This window comes from Erythranthe guttata, chromosome 12, assembly GCF_056151865.1.
Source record: "Erythranthe guttata isolate IM_541 chromosome 12, IM_541, whole genome shotgun sequence".
Classification (NCBI taxonomy): domain Eukaryota; kingdom Viridiplantae; phylum Streptophyta; class Magnoliopsida; order Lamiales; family Phrymaceae; genus Erythranthe; species Erythranthe guttata.
In genome coordinates this window covers 13,473,367-13,500,340 of record NC_142544.1, presented here as the reverse complement: position 1 = coordinate 13,500,340, position 26,974 = coordinate 13,473,367, and the positions used below count along the sequence as shown (strand labels likewise).

The following is a 26,974-nucleotide window of genomic DNA, read 5'->3' as shown; positions in this document are numbered from 1 at the left end:
TGTCTCGTTTATTTCTGTTTTTACGAACTGGTTCACGAACTGTTGCAACACTTCACGCAACAGTAACGAAAAACTGAATCTGACACAAATAATTTATATCTGCACTAAATAAATTCTAACACCGACCACATGAATAGATGCATTATGCAGCACATGATAAAAGTTGATACGGACAACTTAAAAAACTTACTTGCGGAGCTTAGTTGCATTAATAGACAAGAGCTTAGACTGAGTATTATCACATGAATAGATGCATTACACAGAGCTTATTGCATTAATAAACAAGAGCTTAGATTAAGTACTTTCACATGAATAGATGCATTCCACAACACGTAGAGAGCTTAGAATAACAATATACATAGAGCTTAGTTAAAATAAATTGAACAAAAAACTTAAATCTTTGGTGCCCATATACCATCTTAAATCTTTTTTTTCCATTAATCAAACACAAATAAGTTGTTTTGAGCTGGGAAAAAAAAAAGATTTCCATTAATCTGCAAACGTATAAGGTGAGCTTTTCGTGACTCTTTCGTTTCAGGGATTTTTTTTCGATTAACAACATTAGAGAATGTTATAACTTGGATTGGAACGAGAAATTTTGAATTCGTCCCACATCGCCAATTTGTTCGCCTCTTACAACGTATATATGTCGAATGAGCATCATTCTCTGTATCTATATATAATCGAGATTTTTTTTTAATAAAAAAATTATGTTAATTATCAATTTGCTGAATTTTTCTTTGAGCACCAAACATTGTTCGATGTTTAAAATATTTAATTAATTTTTTTTTTATCGATAATTAATTATAGTTTTAGAATGTTATGGCATTGAAAACATGAATGCTTGAAATTAGTTATCTTATTAACTTTTATAGTTTGTTTGTTTTATAGGCATAATTCAAAATAAATTGGGCCAATAAAGAAAAAAAGAAAATGCCTCGGCGTGTGAAGGAAGAGGAGAAAATCGAAATGATTATTCGTGATCTTTTGAAGCAGACGGATAATAGGCGATGCATCAACTGCAATAGTCTGGTATGATGATTTATTCGCACTCTTCTTTCTAGCCATTTTCGTTTTCTTGAATATTTCGGAAACGATATATAATTAATGAATTATATTGAGATATATTTAATTTATACTTCTTTTTCCATGAAATTATTGTATTTAATATATTTCTGCTGATTTTCATTTTCATTTATTTTATTTTATTTTTGGAACCAGGGGCCTCAATATGTCTGCACAACTTTCTGGACATTTGTCTGTACAAATTGCAGTGGAGTTCAGTAAGTTATATATTGTCATTAAAATTAAATAAATAATAATAATATATACTTGTATTTGGTACATGAATATTAGTTAAGAACAACAAATAATATTAATTAATTTTCTTGAAAATTTACAGTCGGGAATTTACTCATCGAGTGAAGTCGCTATCGATGGCAAAGTTCAACGAAGAAGAAATTACATCCCTTCAAGCCGGTGGAAATGAGGTTCGAACGAACATCCACGAATAATATACGAATGAAAATTTCTTTTTTTAAATTTTAATAAATGATGATTTTCACAGAGAGCAAAGCAAATTTATTTCAAAACTTGGGATTCGCAACGGAATTACTATCCCGATGGCAGGTAAAAAAAAAATTCTTCGACATCCCTTAATAATAAATAGTATGATCGATAATACCAACGTTTCTCTTTTTTATTACAAAAAATAAAATATATATTCTGCGTTTCAGTAATCTTCAAAAGCTTCGAGAATTTATCAAACACGTCTATCTAGACCGAAGATACGCCGGTGAAAACAACAGTTCCAACAAGCTATCCATGATTAAATTGGTAAATTTATTTCTCACAAATACATACATACATACATCCATGTATGCATGCATGTTTATATTTAATGTTTATCATTTTTTTTCGAAGTACAGGAAACAAGAAAGAACTATTGCGAAATAAGACCGTTCGAAAAACGGAGGGAAGATTTTACAACGGAGAGGCCAACTTTCGAAAGAAATAGTTCGTTCGAGAAATATAGTCCATCGATAAGAACCAATGCAAGAACTTTCAAAGATATGTTGGAAGAAAGAAGCCCTCGATATAGCAGCAGCAGCAGCAGCAACAGCAGAAATAATCGTACCCCTCGTAATTTTGAGATAGTGGACGACAGATTTAGAGACGATGGAAGCGTAAAGCGCTACGAAATTGTTAGGCACTCGTCGTATAATAATCGAGATCAACCTCAAAGAAGTGCATCAATGACATCAAGTACCCTCCAGAAAGTTCCGGTTCTTACAATTTGTGGGCCCCCCAAATCGAATGTCGCGAAGGAAACCTCAGATTCTGCTAAAGTTCAGGTGAGTTTTTATTTTTATTTATTTTATTTTAAAAGTTTCGATAATTTTTTTTTTTGTGTGGCTGAAGGTGGCAGAAGCTATCAATAAAGAAGGTTTTACGGACGAGAAACGGAAAACAGAAAAGAAGGTAAATTTGAATAGTTTGATCGATTTCGATCCGAAAACGGAGACTAGTTCCAATACAGCTTCGAAAAACGATAAGGAAAAATCTTCTTTTCGAATCGAATAGATCACGCGCAGCAAGTGATATAATGCCGGTTCAAAGTTTTCAAATCGAGCAACCGTCACAAGCTTCTGATCCTAGTAGTGCAAGAAAGGAAATTCCACAGGTTTATTTTTTATTTTTTTAATCATTTTCGAATTCGATCAAAAAATTATCTAATAGTTATCTTTTTACGAGTTTGTTGATTATGTTACGCAGGATCTTTTCTCGGTTGCTGATTGGCCGATGCACCCACCTAATTATGGAAGCGGATACGGTTATCAATTCCATCCTCCTTCAATGGTATATATATATGCCAAATCTTGAAAAAAAAAATTCGAAATATTTTGCGATGATGCTAATCGAATAACGGCCGTATTTTTGACAGCCCGTGGCCGCTTTTCCAAATCCCGTAAAACCACATAATCCATTCGATATCAGCGATGATAGGTTCCAAATTCAAGCATCAACGGTGAGCATGCATGCATGAAATTAAATCTAATTTATAATCTAATCATCATATTAATTAAAAAAAATAAAAAAATTGGTATTATTTTCGATGTTACTAATGAATTTTTTCGATTAGTTTCATTCAATGCCACCGGTACAAGGATCTTTGCCAAACATACCGCCTTCAATGTATGGGATGAACATGAATATGCATTTAGGTGAAGATGTTATTATTTTCGATAGAAATTAAAATATTTTTTATTTTTTTCCGATTTTTTAATGCCGACGTTTTCTACGTTTGTCTGATTATATATATTATTAGTTCCTGGAGCTTACATAGGCAGCTACCTAGTAACATGCCACTTACCAGGCCTCAAGGAATTTCCGACTTCGGCGGAAGTGAAAAGACGTTTTCGCCCCTCAACCACCAAGCCATCGCCGGAACAGAGTACTCTTTGCCTGCTTCACATAATTCTTCGGTATCTCGAGCAGGAAATCCATTCGGATAATGGCTAACAATTCAACATTGTATCTTAAAATAAAAATACACGTAATATATATATGGGAAAGTACATACGTTCGACGATGCCTATCTTTCGATCATTGTAATAATATTTTTTTTTATGGTTTGACTTTTGTAAAAATTTACCCTTTGACTCTTTTTTTTTTTTTTGCCAACTGGAAGGTGTCATTTAATTAAACTTCATGAATAATAAAAAAACAGAAACCTCAATTAAATGTTAATTAATTCTCAAATCTTGTACACAAAATAATCAATCCCATGATATGATAATCAAGATATTATTATGATGATCATGCAGTAAAGAAGCCGAATAATCCGAATGCTGCTTTCTTAAGGTAACGAAAGTTATTTTTTATTTTTTTTTAAATTTCATTTAATGTTAAAGAAAAAGTAGTTGGTTCTTTATTGACCTATAAACTTAGACAGCGTCCTCGATTTCGATTAATTGTCGAAAACCTGTATCTGGAGATAGCAAAAAACTGGGGGTGGCGATGGAGAAAAACGTTGTTGCGGTTTGGTGTTTTTGTCGATTTTGGCAATGAATGGTGTGAATGCACAGATATTTACGTGTTGGGGAGGATGCTATAATGAGTGTTTTCTGAGGAGCGAAAAAACCGGCCCCCCCGAGAGATTGGCTTGTTATTTTCAGTGTATCAATAGCTGCGTTCCGAATTCGCCTGCCGATTTTATGTCCTATTGGCAGATTGGATGCTCTTTGACTCTATGCAGTCTTTTTAGCTTTGGTAACGTGTGAACTCTCTCTCTCTCTCTCTCTCTCTCTCTCTCTCTCTCTCTCTCTCTCTCTCTCTCTCTCTCTCTCTCTCTCTCTCTCTCTCTCTCTCTCTCTCTCTCTCTCTCTCTCTCTCTCTCTCTCTCTCTCTCTCTCTCTCTCTCTCTCTCTCTCTCTCTCTCTCTCATGTATTTTTACTTTTTTCTGATGCGGTTATCGGTATTTGACGACAGATGGAGCGAAACTGGAGAGATGCTTCGGTTTTTGCACTAATCTCTGCAAGAAACTGATAGCATCATGAGTGAATCTTGAGCAACTATATATATATATATATATATATATATATATATATATATATATATATATATATATATATATATAGCAAGAATGTAGAAATAATATGATTCTAACTGTGTCATGTGCTTTATGTAACATCAAATGTTTGTTCTGATTTTCTTTACCATAACAAATGAAAGAGTTTCTCCAAGTTCATCGACTTTTCGAGAAAAAAAAAAAAACAAGAAAGAACAGGACACATTTTCTTGTTTTTTTTTTCTTCTTACAAACAATTCATGAACACCAATGTAAAATGACATAACAACAAACACTCGAGAATATCGACAAACAACACAATAACAAACAAATCGAAGAAGCATGGAAATTTATTTAAAGATTTAAAAAAAAAAAACTCCTTATGAATTAATTCCGATGAAACCAAAATGTGGAACAAGATCGTTGTCCTTCCCCCATTTTCCTCAACCTCAAAAGCAAATGCACAACCATCCCACACAGAAATCCAAGAGCAGCGCTCGATCCAACCAACGAAACCGCCGTACAAATAAGCATCACAAAAGCCTCCTCCTTCGAATTCACATCCCTCGAGCACATAGCCAATTCAATCCCAGCAAACAGCAACAAAACCCCTAAAACACCAACCGGAAACTCATCCAAAATCTTCACCAACGAACTCCCCAAAACCAACCCCAAAACCAACTTTGCCACACCGAGCAACGCCACGCTGCCACCTGTCCTCCCCCCAAATTTGTACTGTCCGGCCAACCCGCCCGCCCCGTGGCAAGTGGGCATCGCACCAAACCAGCACCCGATTAGATTCATTAGTCCAACGGTGATCGAAACCGACGTGGCAGAAACTTCTTTATCCGGAAAAAGATCGGTCGATAATTTGCAGACCGCGATTACCGAGTTTAGTATTGATAACGGGAGTTGAGGGATTGTTCCCTTTACGAAACCGTCTTTCCATGCTTGGTTAGAAATCTTGATTATTTTCATAGACGACGGCCCGAATTCGAACCCTTTCACAACATTAGGCCCTCTTACGAAAGCTAAAACAATTCCAAGCAAGAAGATTATAAATGCTGACGGAAGAGAAGAAATGATTTTCCTCAACTTTCTCCACCTACTCGTACTATTTGTATCAGCCCTCCGATCATTGATTATCTGATCTTCGTCGGTTTCTTCGCCGGAGCCGTTTACGATTACGATGAAACACGCACAAATTAGGGCTAAAAGCAGTCCATCAAGCCCAATCCAAGGGCGTTCGCCGGCAGTTTTCGACTTCGAAAAATTCTGCACATTTCTGATGTACTTAACGGCAGTCATGGCGAACGACAAACCCTGCGCCAGCTGGATTCCGCGGACGACGGAGATCGGAATGAATTTGTACACGAGCTTCATCAATCCGGTGGCGCCGAGGAAGAAGAGGATTGCGCCGGTGCAAATTCCGGCGGCCATGACCTCGGGGATTCCGAAGGTGGGGTTCGAAATGGCGACGGCGGCGATTGATTTCATCGGCTGGACGGGCATGGGGACGCCGTAGATTGCGCCGGTGACGAAATTATAGACGCCGTTGAAGATCAAAGTCGTGCCGAGATCGAGGTTTTTGGCTAGAGTTAGGGCGAGAACTATGGGTATGTATGTGCCCAAGTCTCCCATGGCGCCGTTCAGCTCCGCCCATTTTGACCTGAAGACTAGGTTTTGCTTCACCGTCTGTACCACGTGTGATGGAGTCGGAATGGAGCTCCGATTACCCGTTTCCGGCGGGTTTCGGGGCGTTTCGCCGCCCGGGTTATGGATTTGCGGTGGTTCCATTTTAGTGAATAGCGAATGAAAGAAATGTTATACATGCTGCATCATATTTATAGCGTAATATATATATATATATATATATATATATATATATTTTTTTTTTTTAATTTTGGCCACCCCTAGTGTAATACCAAATTACGAAAAATCCCATCATGTTTGGGTAATTACAATTACTCCCCCTCAATTATTAATCTTCTTACGCGTTCATTTTTATGATGTCAAATTCAACAGAATCTTCTAGTTTCCGTGGAATGTTCTCTAGTTTGTACTCGTTTTGTGCAAAAATGCAGTTTATGGATGCACCACAATCTGATATTTACAAGTTAAGAGACACACCTTATAATCACCTCGTTTTAAAATGTGGAGCTCGAATGGGGTCAAACGAGTGCAAGAATATTCCACATAATCTAGAAGATTCATGTAAATATGATACCGCAAGGGTCAGGGTTCGCCGAAACAGGAACGGTGCCCGCCGTTCCGGAATCCCTAACAAAACTGTTCTCTCCCCTTGACGCGGCGGTCCACCGTGACGGCCGAGACGTAGCCGGGGAACAGCTCCGGAACGGTCCGACACTTGACGGAAAAAAAAAAACTTGGGAACGAGACCCTTGACGGAAAAAAAATTGAAAAAAATAAAAAGAAGAAAAAAGAAAATTGGGAACGAGATAATTTGTAAAAGAAAAGTGTAAATTATTTTTTAAATTAAAAAAAGAGTTTAAATTAAAAGAAGAGTTTTATTTTTTTTTATTTTTTTTTATGGAGCTAAGAGCTAATTTTTTTTGATAATGAGACCCCACTAATCCCTCTAATTTCCTATTAATAGGAGAAAGTAACAATAAGTATGTATTTAACCGAAAGGAAAATAGCAATAATACATATATTTTTTTGTACAGAAAATAATAAATAAAATTGAAGACTATGATTCATAATAAATAAATATAGAAAATTCGAATATATATAATATTAAAATTTTATTTAACTTTTTTTTTTTCTTTCAATATTCTGTTACTTAAATATAATCATTTTAATTTGAAATTAATTCATCACATAATATGTTACTATTATTGTATTGTAATGTTGGTATTAAAAATATATTTGAAATAAATTATATTTTTTAGCATTTTAATTAAAAAAATCTGTTCCGCCCGCGACGGAACCGCGACGTTGCAATTGAACTTGAATGGCACTGTCCGCGACAGCCGACTGTTCTGTGCCGGCGAACCATAGCAAGAGTGAACGTTTAAGAAGATTCATAGTTGAAAGAGGTGATTGTAATTACCCAAATATGAAGGATTATTTCGTAATTTGACCTTACCCTTTTTTTTTTCTTTTTCTTGAGAAGTTAATTATGAAATGTTGGTTTAAACGTTTAGTTCCTTATTAATTAGTTATAGTTTTATGTTTTTTACCCAATTAAAAAAAAATGGGGTGAACCAGGGACTAAATTGAAATTTCTTGAAAACATAAGGACGACCATTGAGAGAAAAGGTGTCCCTACCATTGGTGAGGAGCCGTTACGAGAAGAGAGAAACATTTGCCGCTCAATTTGGCCCAAGGTATCTTTTATTTCCAGCCTCTCAAATTATTCTAATATTCTTTTATGTCCCCACTTAATTTTGTTATGTGCAAATATAGTTTTAAAACCACATGATTAGATGCTCTTATTGTTTTTTTTGGGAATGTAATTGAAATTTAATGTGCCCCTCTCTCTCTCTCTCTCACACACACATCACATCACATCACATTGTTCTAGTTAATCATACACGCCTCAAAAGTCAACTTTGTGAGAGACTTTTTTTTTATAATTCCTTTTGAGGGTGAGAATTGGTGAAGGTGGTAAAGGGGTTTATTTTGACTTCAATTTTAAATGAAAGCAAGCAACTAGGGTGTTGCTATTTGCAGCAGGACTTTTACTGAATGCAACGGAATCTTTTTTATTTAATTTTGTTTTTTTTAGAAATTCTCTCTCCTGTTCTCAAACTCTCTCAAGACATTCGAATTTCGGAAAATATTTCGACTTTGAAGACGTAGCAAACGAGGTTTGATTATGGTACAAAGTACAAACACATGTTTAGGATTAGATCTAGGTAAATTTTCAATTTTTCTTTAGAGCAAGATTGCTTGAAGAATCTTCAAGTTTTCGTGCCCTAGAGAACGGGGAGTTCATTTTTTGAAATTTTTTGGGATTTCTTCTGCTACAGAACGGGGAGTTCAAATTTTTTTGAAGCTCCCGTTCTGCAGAGAACGAAAACTTGAAGATCTTCTAGTTTTCGTTCTCTGCAGATCAGGGGGCTTCAAAAAAGATTTTTTTTCTTTTTTTTTCTTTTTGGGTTTCGTTCTCTACAGAACGGGGAGTTCATTTTTTTTGAAACTCTTCTGCAGAGAATGGGAGCTTCAAAAGATTTTGGTTTTTCTTTTTTTTTTTTTTTTTTTCCCTTTAATATCAAATTTTTAGATAATTTAAGGAACATTATCATCGTCGAATTCTTCATCGGATTCACTATCATCACCCCTATCAAATTATAAAAATTAATAATTAATATATTAATAATACTAAAAAATACAGTAAAACAAAAAAGAGAAAAAAAAAGATGAAAACTAGTACCAGATTCCCGTGCTGTACAACACAGGTAACTTAAATTTTTACTTTGTTTTATACTTCTCATGCTGTACAACACGATTAACCCTTAATTTTTTATTTTTTTCTTTCTTTTTACCTCATAAAAGTTAACTGGATCGGCATCGAAGAAGTTGTTATTCGTTTTTTAATTTGTCGAACGAGCTTCAAATTCTAAGTTTTCGAATTCTTTTAGTTGAGAGAGTTTCGATTTTCTTAATAAGTTAGAAAATTGACAAATGAGACTACCACTGCAAATAAGCCAATTTTACTAAAAGTCCCGCTACAATTAGCATTTCAGATTGACTAATTGTGCACATTTGAGTCTTGCAAATACACCGGTTTATGGCATGACTTTAATTAATCATATAAATTTACAATAATATATGTTTTTTTTCTTCTTCTCAAGTCAAAAGGAATATGCCTATATTCATCAAAGAAAAGAAAGGAATACGCCTTTTATGCATTACTCCCTCTGTTCCACAATAGCTGTCTCTTTTTAAAAATATTTTTGTTCCAAATTATCTGTCACTTTAGATTTCCAATACTGTATTAAATGCATGTTTCCTGTTTTAACCTTATTAATGAAACTCTAATCATTATTTTTCTCTTATAAATCATTAAATAATAAAGGTTGTTTTAGTCATTTCTATATGATTTTTCTAAAATCTAGATATATTTATTGAGTTTCTTAATCTTTGTGAAAAGTGAAAAGAGAACACTTATTTAGGAACGGAGGGAGTATTTTGCGAGATTATATCTTATAATAAAATAATAAATAAATAAATAAATAAAAAAGTAAGATTTTATGAAATATTAATCATGGACTATATAATCTACATACTATATTTGCCTATATTTGGTGGCCCATCTAAAACAATTACATGAGAGATCCATTCCATTACATGAAGAAAGGGCCCATCATCTAAAATTATAGGCCCAATTTTTGATTTGGTGTTCCTGTAATTTCATCATTTTCCATTACTTTTTTTTTTTAATTCACAAACCCTCGAATTTTTAATTGAATTTTTATTTTTCTTTTTCTTTTTTCACTCCAAAATAGAAATAAAGCTTTAGAATTCTGCACTTTCATCGCCGATAATTTCTAGTGTGGCGGGTGGGGAAGAAATGAAGGGTCATGAATCAAAGGTACAAATTTTCGCTCCTCTCTGTTTTTTTTTTAATTCAAATTTGCTCCTCTTATCTGCTATATATATATATATATATATATATATATATATATATATATATATATATATATATATATATATATATATATATATATATATATATATATATTTGTGTGTGTGTGTGTGTGTGTGTGTGTGTATCGATTGTGTTATTTATTTCAGTGTCCAATCAATAATTTAGCAGCAAAATGAACTCTTTTTGGCTTTCATTAATGTGCTGCCTTTCACATACTTCAAAAATAAATTGTTATCATCAACAATTTGCTAACTTGCGCTTTTCGTTCTTTTTTTTTTTTTTTTTTTTTTTTTTTTTTTTTTGTCTTTCCTGTTGTGTTAGATGGCTAGAATGGAAGATATATTAAACCTACCAGTTCAAGATCCTCCATACACTGAATTTTCTGCAGCTCATATAAATTGGGTCAAAGTTGAAGGTGGTCGTCAAGGGGGTGATGACATTGCCCTAATTGCGTTTTCCAGAGTCGAAGATTTCGTGAAAGGAGAATCCGGTAATGCAGATTGCCCAGCTAATTTCCGTGTAGAATCGAGAAGGAAAAGACCCGAAGGAAGTCTGAACAAACCAAGAGTCGATGGATATCTCGAGTATACACTGTATGTCACACTCCCTCGTAAGTCCGTATTTATTGCATATGTATAATGCTCGATCGTGCTTTCTGGAAGACGACCCTTTTTAACTATAACTTCACATTGGAATTTATGGCCTTTTAGATTACTAGTTAGTTAAGTTCGTCGAAAAAGGTATTGAAGGAATGTATAACAAGAAACATCGAAAATTTTATTGAAGGAAATCTAAACAAACCGAGTTGATGGATATCTCGAGTATACACTGTATGTCACACCCCTCGTAAGTTCGTATGTATATAATGTTCGATCGTGCTTTCTTGAAGACGACCCTTTGAACTAGAATTTTCCCGTTATAATCTGCGCCCTTTTTAGTTATTGTGGGTTTGTTAAATTCATCGAAAAAGTTATTGAAGAAGAATATATCACAAGAAAAAAAATCAAATTCTTGATATTTAGGTATTGGTGCTCTTATGGTCCAGAAGACTACAGAGACATCGAACCCCAAATTGGAGAAAAAACGAGCACCAAACTCTCTTCGGGCAAGGGAAGTAGGCCCGGAAGAAGGCACATGATGCGGGGGTGTATTTGTCATTTCACAGTCAAACGTTTGTACACTCGCCCACAACTCGCTCTCATCATCTACAACCAGAGAAGCCACGTGGATAAGAGTGGGGCCCCATGCCATGGCATCCTCGACCATGAATCCGTGGGTACAAGAGCAATGTACGCTCCTCGAATATCTGAGGAGCTTCGTCAGAAGGTGATGTCACTGCTCCACGTTGGAATATCATTGGACGCTATTGTCCAGCACCACATGGAGGAAGTGCAGAGGCACGGCGGGCCCCACAGCAGGGATGATTTTCTGACGCGTAATGATGTACGTAATATGGAGAGGCTGATAAAGAACTCGCCTCATGAATTGCATTTGGATGATCGGTGCAGTGTGAAAATGTGGGTGCAGAGGCATCATAAGCACGTTTTTTACTTTCAGGAGAGTTGTGGTTGTGAGGGTTTTGTGTTGGGTGTCCAGACGGATTGGCAGCTGCAGCAGATGCTTCGTTATGGGCATGGTGGATTTATAGTTTCTCATCTGGTTTCGGGATCTAAGAAATTTAAGGTTTTTTTTCCCTTTCTCTATGATATTTTTTTATATTTTTCTGAAATCATTATTAATCAGCATGCAATTCTGAGAAGTGGCTGTAGCATTTGTATCTTTGTTTTTCTGGGGTTGTATGGCCTTATTGATAGGTGGAGTTGGTTATAGTGTTTGGTTTCTAGTAGAAAACCACCGTCGTCGCTTGTGCCGCCGCCGCCTCCTTCGTTTTCACGTAAGGCTTCTTATCTTTTTTTTGTTATCTTTCTCGATTTCTCAGTTTTTTTTTTTTTTTTCAGATCTGCCCACCACCACCGTCCGCCTCTCTCACTCTATCTTTCGTTCACCACCGCCGCCATCGCTGTTGACTCCCCCTCCCTCTCTTTCGTTAATTTTCTACCTTTATTTATGTATTTTTCGATTTCAATCTCTCTCTCTCTCTCTCTCTCTCTCTCTCTCTCTCTCTCTCTCTCTCTCTCTCTCTCTCTCTCTCTCTCTCTCTCTCTCTCTCTCTCTCTCTCTCTCTCTCTCTCCAGATCTGAAAATAGAGTTTCAAATCTGTACAGTTGCAGCAACATGACTATAGTCATATTCGAATATGACTATAGTCATATTTATGTATTTAGTTAGACGAATTGAAGCGTACTCCCCCTCCCTCTCTTTCGTTAATTTTCTCCCCAAATCCCTCCATCCAAATGCACCCTAAGAGTTGGACATATCACTATTTATTACTCATCCAATGGATTTATTGCTAAAGGGCCATATACTTAATTCCCTTAACTATTAATTTTACATAAATTAGCTTCGTCTATCAATAAAATATTTAAGTGTGGATTTGAATGAGGAAGTTTAATTTATGATAACAAATTTATTGATCTTGTTTAGATTGAGTGATATTACAAGTAATTTTTAAGTTTCATAGTGAATGGAGTACTGGATTTGAAATTCATCCTATTTGGAGTTTGTTTTCCAAATCATTTTCATTTAGAGCCATTTTAATTTCAAATTTATTCGTTCTAAATCACTGAATTCAAATACATCCTAATGATGCATTTGGATGGAAGAATTCGAGGGACTAATTTCAAATCCATAAGAATAAATCCATTCAGGGTGCATTTGGATGATAGAATTGAGGGAGCAATTTTTCAAATCCATACTAAGGAATCCATTGAGCCTTTATTTGGATGGAAGAATTTGATAAAGAATTTGAAATTCATAAAAACAAATCATTCGTACTTGTTTAGATGGAGGGATTTGACGCCTTTTGGGTCTTCAAATGAGCATATGAGTCCTGAATACCAATGTATGATTGCTTTCAGCTCGAAATGTTTTTCAACTACGGACATATGTACTCGGTTGAAATTTGTTCATCATGGGAATCACGAATTCCCAAACTTCACCCATTGAATGAATGTACAAAAACTACATATCTCTTTTTTTTTTTTTTTTTTTTTTTATTTATTTATTTATTTATTGGAATTATGCCCAATTGTTAGTTACTACTCCAAGTCGTTTCTTGGTACGTAAGATTGTCATTTACTATCTCATATATGGTTGCTTTGTTTCTTCGTTCTCGTCTCAATGTCGGTTCAATTTTTGGATCAGATGGCTCAAAGTCAAAAGAGACAAAATTAGGAAATAATGGTTAATTAATTATGATATTAGAAATATTCTGAAAATTAAATAGGATAAATTCCACTTTACCCCTTCGTACTCTGCCTGAGAAACACTTTACCCCCTCGTACTCTCAATTTCATCGATTTATCCCCTTGTACTTGTACAATTTCCCAATACAGCCCTTTCCTTCAACTTTTGTCAATTTTGACTCTGACGACGCCGTTTGGTCAACTCTGTAAATTACAAAATTGCCACTGCCTATAACGCGTCGTTTCTCCTCCGTCAATATTGTCATTTCTTCTTCTCCCACCACTTTCCCTTCCAAGATATCCCCAAATTGAACCCCTAACTTGATAAAAATCAAGACCCAAAAATTGATGGATTCCACCCAGTGCAAAGAAAAAAATATATGAATGTGTGAAACTTTCTCTTTTCTAATCTCGAGAGTCAAAATCAAAAAAATTCAATATTTACGTCAATATTTTGACTCCTGACCAAATGGCGTCAGAGTCAAAATCGAAAAAAAGTTGACGAAGAGGGTGGTATTGGGAAATTGTACAAGTACAAGGGGGTAAATCGACGAAATTAAGAATACGAGGGGGTAAAGTGGTTCTTGGGCAGAGTACGAGGGGGTAAAGTGGAATTTACCCAATTAAATATGATATCAGAGTCAGTTTAAATGTTAAAATGTCATGAGTTTCAATTTCACTGCCACCCGTTTCAAATATTCCAAGTATAAGGCTTAAATTGTAATTCGTCTGCACTTGAAAGATCGTATTGGATATTTAAATATTAAATGATATATCTCACTAACAATTTAAATTTTTGGTTGAGGTGGTCATTTCAAAAAAAAAATAGTAGTAAAATTGATTCAAGTGAGTCGGATGCCAATCCACGTTAAGACTTAAAATTTGGATATGAGACATTACTAATGTCCGATATCATGGCCATATAATTTGTTTTAGCATTAGACACTTGATAAAATAGTTAATCTCAAATGCTACGGGAACAATATTAGTGATCAATATTTTTGGAACAAAAGTAGCTTGGGTGAGGGATATTTGATCATTGAGCATGGTTTTTGGTGTGTTAACCAGAACTTTCGAACCAAATTTCTATCTTTTGTTATTTTTTCAAGGTTTTTCACCATTAGAGTAAGAGCGATTTGTGTGTATTTAAAACTTGGTGGAAGATTATGGTCATTTAGAAATTCCAAGACTCTAAAATATGCCAAAATTTGATACAATTCATCCGGAACCGAGACTTTTGAGGGGGCATTTGTGATATGGCCTAGGTTACCTCATCGACTGTGAAAGAGCGGGATAAAAATTGACGGGCTTTATGTGATACCCTAGCATCAATGCTCTCAAGAACCTCATATTCTCATCTCCACGGGGATTGAAGGACCAATATGTGCTCAAAGCACGCATAAATTGGGGCGATGACCTTACAAAAATCCATTCCATCTCATTATCCTAGCGACCTTATTTGTAAGGTTCCATTTCTTTTTGAACTCTCCGACAAATTGGGGCAATGACCTCCTCAGAGAATCTATCCGAACATCTTAGAATCGGCGGAATTTGAAATTTTCATTTTGTAGTCACGCATAATACAAATTATTGTTCAAAATACAAATTAATTTTAACTCTAATTCATCCATATAAAAATTGAGCGAGTTTCCATTAAAGGAATGACAAAAGAGATTCAAATAAACAAATTTAAGCACGAAGACCAAATTTACATTAGAAGTTACAAACAAACTCCTTTTCAAAGTGATTATGAGTTTTTTTGGTTTCATAATTAGTTTTTTTTTAAACATTAAAAAGCTCATAATCACTTTGAAGAAGCCGTTGCAAAACAACCTAAATACCCAAGAACACATCCATAAATATATAATCATCAAATTAATTAGCACTACTAAATCCCTACAATCTCAAGCTCCTACAGCCGCAGCCATTGCAGGCTTCACTTTAGGGGGCCTACCACGGCCGCGCGGCGGGCCAGCGGCAGCAGCTCGCGGAGGTGCAGCCAACCCAGCGCTAGCAGCAGCCTTGGGCGGGCGGCCGCGTTTTCTCCCAGAAAGAGCATCACTCGTACTTGCGGCCGTGGGTTTAGGCGGCGGCGGAGGAGCCGCTGGGTCGCGGGACTTCGGGGGACGGCCACGTGGACGGGGCGGGGACAGGACGGCGGCGGCAGACGGCAGAGAGGTTTTGGGCTTGGGTGGTCGTCCTCGGCCGCGGCGCGGCGGCGGAGAATTGGTGTCGGGTTTGCGGTAGCAGTTCTTGGAGAAAATAAGCTGACCGGATGATTTCATCTTGTTGAGGTGGTGGGTAAGAAGAATGGAGTGAGCCGGCGGCAGGTTTCCGTGGGTATCTTCGATTTGCTTCGAGATCGAAGATTTGTTTGAGCCCTGATCTTCGTTCAACGCTTCAATCGCTACTAAAATCATCTGTGGAAAATATATACAAATATTTTCATGAAAAAAGACTAAATATTGACGGAGGAAAAAAAAAACCCTCTACCTCTGGATACGGAGGCAAACCGCCGGAAACGAGTGGCGGGACCGGCGCCGGCGGCTGAGCCTGATTATCAATATTATCACCCTGCACTTCTTCACTTGCCATTACTACAAAGTAAACGATCTCCTAAAATTTGGGGAAAAATAAACCCTAATTTTTAGAGTGAGAAAATAAAAAGGAGTGAACTGAAGGGTTGGTTATAAAAGGGGGTAAACAGAGGGATCGGAGATGGATTGAGAATTGAAAATATCAAAAATAAAATAAAATAATGAAGAGAGGGATTGAGTGTTTACGGCAGGGATTGTGTTACAGGTTCTTAATCAACGGCTGGATGTGTTTGGGAGAAGAGCGACATGGATCGGTGACGTGTCTGTGCTATTTCTTATCTTGTTTCATGCATATTTGAGATAATGAAATTACTAGGTTGTCCCTCTTGGACTGAACTAAAATTTGAAATGCTGGGGAGTGTCATCACAACCTGCCCGGCGCTTCAGCAATATCACGTGCGCGTCGTGGGTTTATTGGTTGAAGATAAAATGTATCCGCTGAGGAAGAAAAATGTTTAATTCCATTTTGTACCCTTTAAATATACTATTTTGGCACTTTACACCATCGTAACACATATATTATGCATAATTAGGGGTGAAAATCGGAACGAAATTTTCGATTTCCGCCGATTCCGATCCAAATATTTCCAATTTTGGAATGTTTTTTGATATCCGATTTCCGAAAATTTTAGAAAAAAATCGGATCGGAATCGGAAATTAATATAAAATTTTCAGAATTTCCGAATTCCGACCCAAAAATAATTCCGAAAATTTCTGATTTTTTTTATATATTTAAAAATTAGTTTTTATATATTACATAACTCTAAGGCCACTCACTATAAGGATTGGGCCATAATTTTATTCCGATAATTTTGATATTTTGATCCATATAATTTTGGCCCATTGCTATATGTAGCTCAAATCTTATAATCCAAACTGAAATATTATTCATAGTGCAGCTTTTACCGGCTTGCACTGCACTTTAGATTCATTTGTAACTTTTCTTCAAAAATTTCAAAATCATCTCAAACCCTCTCCAAGGCCCTTCAAATTCCCGCGGATTAAACGAGCAATCCCACAACGATTTAAGGTAAAACTCGAACTCGAAATCGTAAATCCAATGTTTTATAGTAGTATATTAACAAATTGCGATGGAAATCTCGACGTTTTCAGTATTTCAAAGACCTTCGAAACTTTTTGAGAAAAGAAAATGCGTTTCGTGGAAAAAATCACGAAATTAGCCATTAAAGGGCTAATTTCGTGATTTTTTCCAGAAATTAGTAGAATTTTTTGTTTCTTATAAGTTTCGTGCAAAAACTTACGAAACGAAAGCTTTAATTTCGTGAGAGAACGTACGAAATGTAAGCTTCTCTTTCGTAGGTACTATGCACGAAACTTTGTGTTTCGGGCATTGTGCAATAATTTCGTGGAAAAAGACACAAAGTTAATGCTTACATTTCGTGAAAAAATACACGAAATGTAAGCATTAATTTCGTGTCTTTTTCCACGAAATTATTGCACAATTTCAGTTTTTTTTTAGGATTTGTTTTATTTATTATTAATTAGACTGACGTTAATAGTGTCTTATTTAACAGATGACAGGCAAAGCAAATCAAAGGCAATTGTGCGAGCAGTTCGTGATGAGGTCGAGCATCAAGAGCGCGAGCGCGAGCGCATGACTATGTCTACACGACGTAACCGAGAGGCTGAGAGAGTTGGTGAAGCCAGATCATCGGTTTCACATCCCAATGTCGAGTCTTCCCATGCTATGGAGGAGGAGGAGGAGGATGCCGTGGACCCCGTTCACGAGACAGAGGTTGTAGCTCGTGGAGGTCGTGGAGGTCGAGCACGGGGCGGTGGAGCTCGTGGTGGTTGAAGTCATACTCGAGTCAATCCGTATGTGCTAGATGGTCCATTTCCCGGTGACGCGCGGGATCCGTCTTTGATTCCGAGTTTCAAGTCGCATGTATCGGCGTATATTTGGAGGGTATAAGTAAGTTAATTACTTGTTTTAATTTTAATATTATAATTTTTGTATCTTATATTAAAATATTTGTATAGTTGATTAACTAATATGTTTTCTAAATAAATAATTGCAGGAACATCCGGTTGGACGAGTGGAGTCCCGTATCAACTCCCTTAACCATTTCAACTACGAGAAGATAGCAGCTGCCCTACACATAGATGTATCCGCAGACAAGCATTTTCTGCGGATCACCGGTTTGTATCCCCTAACTCAATGTTATTTATCGCGCATAGATGGTCTGCTGTTGTTTGCATTCGTGGAGCGGTGGCAGCCGGAGACGAACAGCTTCCATATGCCGTGGGGAGAGATGACTATCACTATCCACGATGTCTAGATGATTCTAGGTGCCAATGTGGAGGGACGGGTGATTGCGCCTAGGTACGACGAGGTCATCGAGCAGACAAACTGCGTGTATTTGTTGTCCGAGGTATTAAACCTCGATTTTGAGGAGATTGACGAGTCATGGAAGCGTGGGGGCCCCACATAGAGGATGATACAGGGACAGTTGTTGATGCCCGACACGCCCATGAGACGCCGAGTTCAGATATATCTGGTGTTTCTCCCCGGATCGATTTTATTCCCCGACAAGATATGTGATCGGGTGAAGCCGTGGTATATGCACGTGCTCGAGGATTCAGTGCTTGATCAGGTCGGCACGTATTCGTGGGGTTCGGCCTGTTTGGCCAATCTATATGCAGCCGAGCACAGTCGAGGAGCTTGGCGGGTTGCACCACCCTTCTTCAGGTAAATTGTAATATATTTTTGTACTTATTTTGTTCATAATGTTTTTAAATTTATATATTCTCTATTGTTGATTTCCCTAAATATCTTTAAATAAAATATTGCAGTGCTGGATATACGAGTATTTCCCGAGATTCCAGCCGCCGGAGGAGAGCGAGCGGTACCGCGAGTTTCAGCGTCGATGCAAGAGGTGGAACGCGCCGCCAAAAGCGGGCACGCTCGAGCATATTCGAGGTTTACTCGACAGTATGACAACGAATGATGTAAGTTATTTATATTTTTTTTAAATATGAATTTTTCGATTTATGTGTTTATATTTTTTTAAAATATGAAATTTTTCGATTTTATGTAATTGTAGTTTGTTTAAATATGAATTTTTCGGTTTATGTTTGTAGTTTGTTTAAATATGAATGTTTTGATTTATGTATTCATATTGTTTTATGTTTAGGTCGGGTGGCTACCGTATGGTCGGGATATACACGAGAGTATCCCTCTTACGTTGTATCATGGCACGATCCAGTACATGTGGGTCGTAGAGCCGTAAATGCCTGATCGTTGCGTCCGACAATTCGGGTGGGTCCAGGATATTCCGCGCGGCTTGATTCCATAGATAGAGCCATGTTCACGCGGTCCCAAAGGAGGTACATCGTACAAAGTCAACTACCCATTTATGGGTGGTATGTGGGACATGGTCCAGGCCCATTCCTTTCCACCAACGCTTGCAAGACGGCACGACAACGGGGGGAAGTCGACGAGCACTACATGGAGTGGTATACCGATCAAACTCATCTGAAGATCAACAACCCCTACGTAGGCCCGGCTCCACTGCATCGAGAGAATGTGAGGCCACTAGATCAGCCGGCTTATTACCAGATAGTACGTGCATTGTACCCGAACACCAGGAACACTGTACAAGACTGGATGCAGCAGTTTGCCGATCTACGTGCCGACCTTGGAAATATTATGCAGCCCGTCGCCCGATATATTGGCATCGACCAGGACAACGACAACGACGACGACGACGATCATGAGGTGCAGCCGCCGAGGAGATCGAGGCGATAGTTTACCGATTTTTTTTGCCGGTTATGTATTTTTATGAACTATTTGATTTTAACGTTTATTTTTATTATTATTAGGACTATGCATTTTTATTATTGTTAGGAACTATTTAACTTAATAATTTGTTTTTATTATTATTAGGAACTAATTATTTTACTAGTTTTGTTTATTATTATTACGAATTATTTAATTTACTAGTTTGTTATTTTGTATTTTAATTCACTAGTTTTTTTATTTGAATTTAGAAACTACGTACAACTGAAGCAATTAAAGTACACATTTAAACATTCCAAAACAACCTTACAAATTTAATCATTCAAAAAACATAGGTTAAACATAAAAATGCAAAACACAACGCTACAAATTTAAATATTTCAAAACATAAATTAAACATTAAAATGCAAAATTAAAACAAATAGAAATTTGAACATAAGTTAACTTTCAAATACACGGCAGATGGTTATGATTAGCATTACTCACACTCAATCGCCATAATCTGTCCTCCGTTGATTTTTTGCCAATTAACCTGAAGAACGTTTCTTCAATAGTACGTGTCGTCCAGATTGATATCTTGCACACGTTAAAACATGATTTTTTTCTGATTTACAATGATTAATCAGTCGATGATTATGACTAATGATGTGTCTTTTGCCCACATAATTAACGCTTTTCTACTATCACATGACACAATACCACGTTTAAAGAAGTGACTATTATCGTGAGATTGTTCTCTTAGTTCCTGCATAAATATTTGAAATTAAAAGACAATATTTAAGGGATTTCGTATGAAATAACACGAAATGTAAGCTACAATTTCGTGTAAAAACATACGAAATAAGAGCTTTAATTTCGTAGGTTTTACTACGAAATGTAAGCTTTCATTTCGTAGGTTTTTCTACGAAACAAACAACAAACGATTTTAAGACATATTTCGCATAGTATTACACGAAATGGAAGAATAGATTTCGTGTGAAATATCACGAAATGTCTAAAAACGTTGGAAATGAACAAAAAACGTGTATTTTCACCTCAAAATCGAAGTCGTTGTCATCCATGTTGATAATACTTGTGCTCAAACTGATATTGGTCGAAAAATTATTGGATTTGAAAAATTTCAAGAATTAAAGGTTGAGAGTGTTTGAGAGAGGGTTTGGATAAGATTTGGAAATGGAAAAAAAAAACGAATTATTTTGCACTGCGAGTGGTAAAAATCGCACTGATAATAGCAATCCCCTAATCCAAACCTAATTTTACATTTCCCCTTGTTTCATTACAACGTAGTTACGTTGCAACATTGCTTCTCTTCTTCTCTTACTTTCTAACCTAGCTATTTCCGCTGCCCTGCTTCTCCTTGTCAAGTCGCCGCCGCTTAGGAGCTCCGCCTCTCCTTGTGAAGCCGCCATCCGCTCTTGGTGTAGTTGTTTGCTCAATCAATCATTCTTTTTCCTTGAGAATCTTATAGGACATTTCTCGTTTATTTCGATCGACCATAAGATCTCAGCAAATTTGAAGTAAAATTTTAACATATTTGAGATGTTTTCATCGGTAATTGTCAGACTAATGAAAATGTTGAAATCTGTGAAAAAATCCGAAAAACATTGTGTTTATGTATTTTTTTGTGGGTTTGTCTATGAGTTTTTTGTTTTGTGTTCAAGAAATTTGTGAAAAATAAAAAAAAAAATCGAAAATGCAAAATTCCAATCTGATTTTTCGAAATTTTCGAAAAAATCGGAATCGGAAACGATATTACGGTTCCTAAAAAATCGGAAATTTTTCGAATGCCCTGTATCCGATCTGATCCGTCCGATTCACCCCTATGCATAATGCACCCTACATGAGTTTTTAAAATTAATAAAGGTAATTTAATATTTTTAGTGGTATTTAAAAATTATATTTTTTATGAATAATAAAAAAAAAATTCGAAAAAAAAATATTTGAGCTATTTCGTTATCAAGTTATCTAAAAATCATGTTTTCTTCCAATATTACAACCTAATATTTCCACCAATTCGAATAAAAGATCTATCAATTAAATAATTTAGTGATTAAAGTTTACTTGATTTTATTTTGTAAGATTTTTTTTTTTTAATTATCCGGTGTGAGTATTTTTTTTCGCACTTTCTGCGCTCGAAATTAGTTGGGGTTGAAGAAAATAACAAATTAAATTGTTATTTTACATCCCGAAAAAAAAAACCAATAAAAAATGAATTATCCTTTATTATTCAATTAAGGGTGGATTGTGAATAATTTATTGTTTTTTGAAGGTGCAAAGTGCTATTATTCAATTAAGGGTGCATTGTGAATAATTTATTGTGTTTTGACGGTGCAAAATGCTATTATTATTTTTCAAGGGTGCAAAGTGCCAAAATGCTCTATTTAAAGGGTGCAATGGGATTAAACCGAAGAAAAATGGGTCTATTTGAGAAAAACCCCTCAAACATTTCACTAATAGAAAGAGGCTCAATTCATATTTCACTCTTTGATAAATCCATACTCCTGTGACCTTTTCTCTAATCCCTACATTGCTCTTCCAATATCTTCTTTCAACTACTAGATCTCATCCCTATTTTCGTTTTTTTTAATTAATTTTCAATTTTTTTATTCTTATAATTTTTTGTATTTCTTTTTTCTCGATTTTTTAAAACTTTTTTTTCCACTGTTAGGTGTATTAGTTGAATATAAACTGAGTCGTTGTCGATTAAGAATTGACTACTAAAATTGTTGTTGAATAATGAAATTGACTACTAAATGTAACAAAAACAACCGTAATGTCGTCAATGAAACTCAAAACGATTCAACAAAAAAATTCATACAAAATAACCAAGCGAAACAAATAACAAAAAGAAAAACTATTAAAAAAATGAAAATCAACTATTTTGTACAAAACAACAAATATACAAAAAATTATTGATTTATATAAATCGGATGATGGATTAACAATGACAAAATAAAACACACTACCGCTATGCCTCAAGTTTGACTACACGTGGCAAAATAAGAAATTAATAACCAAAAACCCAAAAATGAATTGAAAAAAGTATCGATTAAACATTAAATCAACCATTGAATATAGTCGATTATGGGTCCAGCCTGCGCGAATTTCTCCACTCGCGTTGTCCTCCGCCTGATCTATCAAAAAAATCCTAGATCTGCCTTCCATCGGCACCACACCATCACCACCCGCAACTACACCCAATCCACCAATCTCATTATTAATGTCGATTCCACCACCAAAACCACTGCCTCCACCTCCACTAACACCTTCACCCATTCTAGGTCCTCTATCGCCAAGTTCAATGAATCCACTGTTGCTGCTCTCATCTTCCAGAGATGCCGCCGCCTCCGCCGCAAAAACATCTTTCTAGTTTATTCTCGGAATTGGAATCAGAAGGTGGGTGGTGCGGGTGGAGAGATGGGGGCGATAATAGAGGGGCAGAAGAGCAACGGTAGCCCATGGTAGTTGCAAAGAGTGGAGGGAGAATTGTGAGATCTGGATATTGAGAAGAGAAACAGGGGTGAAAAGAGTAGACGGAAAGGAGAGAGAGAGAGAGGGGGGGAATAATTGAATTATAGTTGATATATTGGGCAATTTAAATGTGCGAGAAATGCTATATTTGAGACAAATGAGTTTTCTCAAATTATTATTTGGAGTTGGGTCTACCTCACATAATTTTCCCAAAACAAATAGGAAAAATTAGTAAGACCCCCTCATTTGGAAAAATCATGTGAGGTAGAACTCCTTAAATTAATAATTTGAGGACACCCTCTAGCAGTGGCGAAGTCAGAATTTCATCATTGAGGGGGTCGAATATGCATAAAAAATAGCGTAAAAAATTTAATAACAACAATGATTGTTCCAAGAGTGACGAGTTTAACATATTGTTACATGGTGGACTTAAATTTTCAGGGGATCAAGGGCATCGCCCTTAAAAAAAAAAAAAGGATTTTTGTTAAAAATCTTGGTTCCGGATCACTTTACTTCCATATCCTACTTGTTAGAGTTATTTATTATTTTTTCATTTTTTTCTTCAATTAAATTTATTATTATTTTTTATATAAAATTTAATTGTTAAAAATTATAGGAGTGCAATACAAATGCTATAAATTATATATATATATATATATATATATATATATATATATATATATATATATATATATATATATATATATATATATATATATATATATATATATATATATGTTAGTAAAAAAATTAAAATTTGAAGGGAGGAGGGCATGCCCCCCCTCCACATTGGCTTCCCCACTGTCACTAGGTTATAGTGTAGCTAATTTTTACACATTAAATTTCAATATTACTTTACACATTATATTAAATTTCAATGTTACCCTTATTTAATTGAGAAAAAAAAAAACAATGATAAATAAAGATACCTCCATTGATGATATATGAAGAGAAACTCTCAACGTGACTTTTGCAAGATACTGTAAATACTCCATCCGTTTCTAAATAAGTGTCGTTTGTCACTTTTCACAGTGATTAAGAAATTCAATAAATGTAGCTTGATTTTAGGATAATCACATAAAAATGACTTAAACAATCTTTATGCATTTATAGATGCATTAATAGGTTAAAACAGTAAAAAAACATTTAATGCAGGATAGGAAATCTAAAGTAATATATAATATGGAACATAAATATTTTTAAAAAGAGACAATTATTGTGGAATAGAGGGATAACTAATTTTAATGTTTATATAAATTAAGGAAAATGTTAGTACTCCATTTGTTCCAATAATAACTGTCTCTTTTAAAAATATTTTGTTCCATATTATCTGTTACTTTAGATTTTCAATACTGAATTAAAGGCATTTTTTCCTATTTTAACCTTATTAATTCAACTATAACTATTGACTCTCTCTTTTCACATCATTAAATAATCAAGATTATTTTAGTCTTTTTAATGTGTTTTACCAAAAATCAAGACACATTTATTGATATTCTTAATACTTGTGCAAAGTTAAATACGACACTTAAAAGGGAACAAAAGGATTATCTTTTATGTAGGAAACTTTTCATATTCTCAAGATTGATTTTGATTAGATTTATAAATTAATTATTAATAATTGAATATATAATTGTTGACTTGTTTCCATTGGTCCATATTAGTCTATTACTATTAGCTTTTATGTTATATATATATATATATATATATATATATATATATATATATATATATATATATATATATATATATATATATATATATATATATCATCTCAGTCGGACTTTATTCGGGTTGTGCTATAATAACTCAAATTCGGCCCACAGTTTAATCGTGTCTAATTAAAAGGCACAAACTCGAGCGGCTCACAATTAATTCGGCTCGGTTCAAATAGTAGGCCCTGCTCAATTTGCATTCCTACTTGTGAAGTGTATATTGATTAAAGAAGCTATATAACAATTCATATTAATTTTTTTTTTTTACTATTTTCTATATGAAAATATGTATATTGGTGAATTTAAATTAGTAAAAGAATTTCGTGCATCTCGGTTAAATAGTTGGAACAAATATTCAACTCCTCTGCATGAAATGTCGTTGTTAACGATTTCCATAGGCGCTAGATAATTTAATGTTGATAGTACGTCGAACAAGTAGGTACGTAAAACAACAATTGTGATTTGTGTGCATCGACATATGGCATGTTTTAAAATAGAGTTTGTGACCGAACATGCTTATTGTTTTCGAACCAAATTGTTGAGATTTGTTAATCTCTTTCTACAATGTTCATGGATTTTGGTCTGGATATAAGTACAAATAAGTCCTTTCCCTGAGATTATATGCAATTCGTCCATATTTATTATGTTATTTATTGATTTATTTTTTTATTTGTTAAGTCGAATATATAGCTAGTAGAATATATATATTTGGATATGTCAAAACGGGAAAAAATAAAAAAAAACAATAGAAAAATCCACCGTTCTATCCGTAATACATGTAACTGTTGCTTTGCTAAAAAAAATACTATGAGTGCGATTGGATGGAGGGATTTGGAGAGGGATTTGATTCGGGGAAGGAATTTAAAATGACTCCAAATTTGGAGTCGTTTGAAGTCCACACCGATTGCTCAAAAAACAACTAAAAATGAGGGGTGTGGATTCGAAATCCATCCTCAAATCCATCAATCCAAACAAGTCCAAGAGATTTGTTATTATGAATTTGAAATTCCTCCTCCAAATCCCCCCATCCAAATGGACCCTATATATTTTTTCTAAGAAAAAAAATTAAATCATGTTACAAGTTGAGAAAGTGAAATGCTTTTTGGGGTCTGAAAATTACTATTTGCAACTCATACCCCTCTCTCTCTAAAAAAAATTCAAAAAAAAAAAAAAAAAATCAAAAAATTCGAGTTGAAGCCAAATCAAGCCAAATTCATCGAAATTTTGAGGTATTTTCAACTCCTAAACGCTGTAATTGCATTGCGTAGGAAATTTCGGTTGTAATTGCATGTTAAACAACCCTAAAAATCGAATTTTAAGGTTGTTTTTGGGGAAAAAATGCGCACAGTGAACGCCCAAACCGGGTATTCACCAGCATTTTTCACGTCCGGTTTGGGCGTGCAAAATACTGGTGAACGCCCGATTTGAGCGTTCGGTTACAGTATGGATGTCCCATCTGGGCGTCCGGTCCGGAAATGGGCGCCCGGTTTGGGCGTCTAGGTCCGGTCTGGGCGTTCAACAATGTTTTTTTTTTTGTTTTTTTATTGTTTTTTTACTTATTTCAATATTTTTTTATAATTTCAATTTTACTTATTTCTATATATATTTTTTTATAATTTCAATTTTACTTATTTCAATATTTTTTTTATAATTTCAATTTTACTTACTTCAATATCCTTTTTTTTATAATTTCAATTTTACTTATTTCAATATTTTTTTTTATAATTTCAATTTTACTTATTTAAATATCTCTTATATTTGCAGGATGTCTAATTGGCCTGGATTAAAAAACTGAAAATGGGAAAAGAGAAGGGGCCTATGATTCGTCTCAGACATAATCGAAAAGTTACTAGTTCTACACGGCGTGGCGAACAAATGATGATTTTTAAACAACCACGAGCACTTGTTGATGTTGGATTGTTGGTTTTCTTTTTTTAT

General features: G+C 35.1%; 4 protein-coding genes across 6 annotated transcripts; 2 read left to right on the top strand and 2 right to left on the bottom strand.

Annotated features, from left to right (window-relative positions):
• The first annotated feature begins 472 nt into the window (after positions 1-472).
• Positions 473-3,662, top strand: LOC105962750 (uncharacterized). The gene is given in 14 exon segments (XM_012987074.2): positions 473-509; positions 892-1,032; positions 1,222-1,283; positions 1,403-1,490; positions 1,568-1,629; positions 1,737-1,836; positions 1,929-2,354; positions 2,422-2,571; positions 2,573-2,683; positions 2,776-2,859; positions 2,945-3,028; positions 3,143-3,224; positions 3,329-3,343; positions 3,346-3,662. Coding segments are annotated over 13 exon segments (1,533 nt in total). The 5' UTR covers positions 473-509; positions 892-933; the 3' UTR covers positions 3,516-3,662.
• Positions 3,663-4,700: 1,038 nt separating this feature from the next.
• LOC105975387 (molybdate transporter 1) lies at positions 4,701-6,410 on the bottom strand. The gene has a single exon (XM_013000584.2). The coding sequence runs from the start codon at positions 6,366-6,368 to the stop codon at positions 4,959-4,961; it is 1,410 nt and encodes a 469-aa protein (XP_012856038.2). The 5' UTR covers positions 6,369-6,410; the 3' UTR covers positions 4,701-4,958.
• Positions 6,411-9,991: 3,581 nt separating this feature from the next.
• On the top strand, positions 9,992-12,492 carry LOC105962765 (hypothetical protein). 3 transcript variants are annotated; one of them, XM_012987088.2, is made up of 5 exons: positions 9,992-10,131; positions 10,510-10,781; positions 11,211-11,871; positions 12,003-12,082; positions 12,147-12,492. In XM_012987088.2, the coding sequence occupies exons 1-4, from the start codon at positions 10,111-10,113 to the stop codon at positions 12,030-12,032; spliced, it is 984 nt and encodes a 327-aa protein (XP_012842542.2). In that variant the 5' UTR covers positions 9,992-10,110; the 3' UTR covers positions 12,033-12,082; positions 12,147-12,492. The 3 variants fall into 3 exon arrangements, with proteins under 3 accessions (XP_012842542.2, XP_088683114.1, XP_088683115.1); XM_088826988.1 differs by having other exon boundaries at positions 11,211-12,082; XM_088826989.1 differs by having other exon boundaries at positions 10,510-10,798; positions 11,234-12,082.
• Positions 12,493-15,123: 2,631 nt separating this feature from the next.
• Positions 15,124-16,234, bottom strand: LOC105962768 (uncharacterized). The gene is made up of 2 exons (XM_012987092.2): positions 15,987-16,234; positions 15,124-15,913 (listed from the first exon to the last, which is right to left on the bottom strand). The coding sequence occupies exons 1-2, from the start codon at positions 16,086-16,088 to the stop codon at positions 15,398-15,400; spliced, it is 618 nt and encodes a 205-aa protein (XP_012842546.2). The 5' UTR covers positions 16,089-16,234; the 3' UTR covers positions 15,124-15,397.
• Between the last annotated feature and the right edge of the window lie 10,740 nt (positions 16,235-26,974).

Bases quoted from the DNA above. Each gene is read 5' to 3' on its own strand.
- LOC105975387 (XM_013000584.2), bottom strand. From the start codon at position 6,368: ATGGAACCACCGCAAATCCATAACCCGGGCGGCGAAACGCCCCGAAAC.
- LOC105962768 (XM_012987092.2), bottom strand. From the start codon at position 16,088: ATGGCAAGTGAAGAAGTGCAGGGTGATAATATTGATAATCAGGCTCAG. The intron at 15,914-15,986 runs GTAGAGGGTTTT...TATTTTCCACAG, and splicing joins GTTTGCCTCCGTATCCAGAG to ATGATTTTAGTAGCGATTGA.
- LOC105962765 (XM_088826988.1), top strand. From the start codon at position 10,111: ATGAAGGGTCATGAATCAAAG. The intron at 10,132-10,509 runs GTACAAATTTTC...CTGTTGTGTTAG, and splicing joins TGAAGGGTCATGAATCAAAG to ATGGCTAGAATGGAAGATAT. The intron at 10,782-11,210 runs GTATGTCACACT...CTTGATATTTAG, and splicing joins GGATATCTCGAGTATACACT to GTATTGGTGCTCTTATGGTC.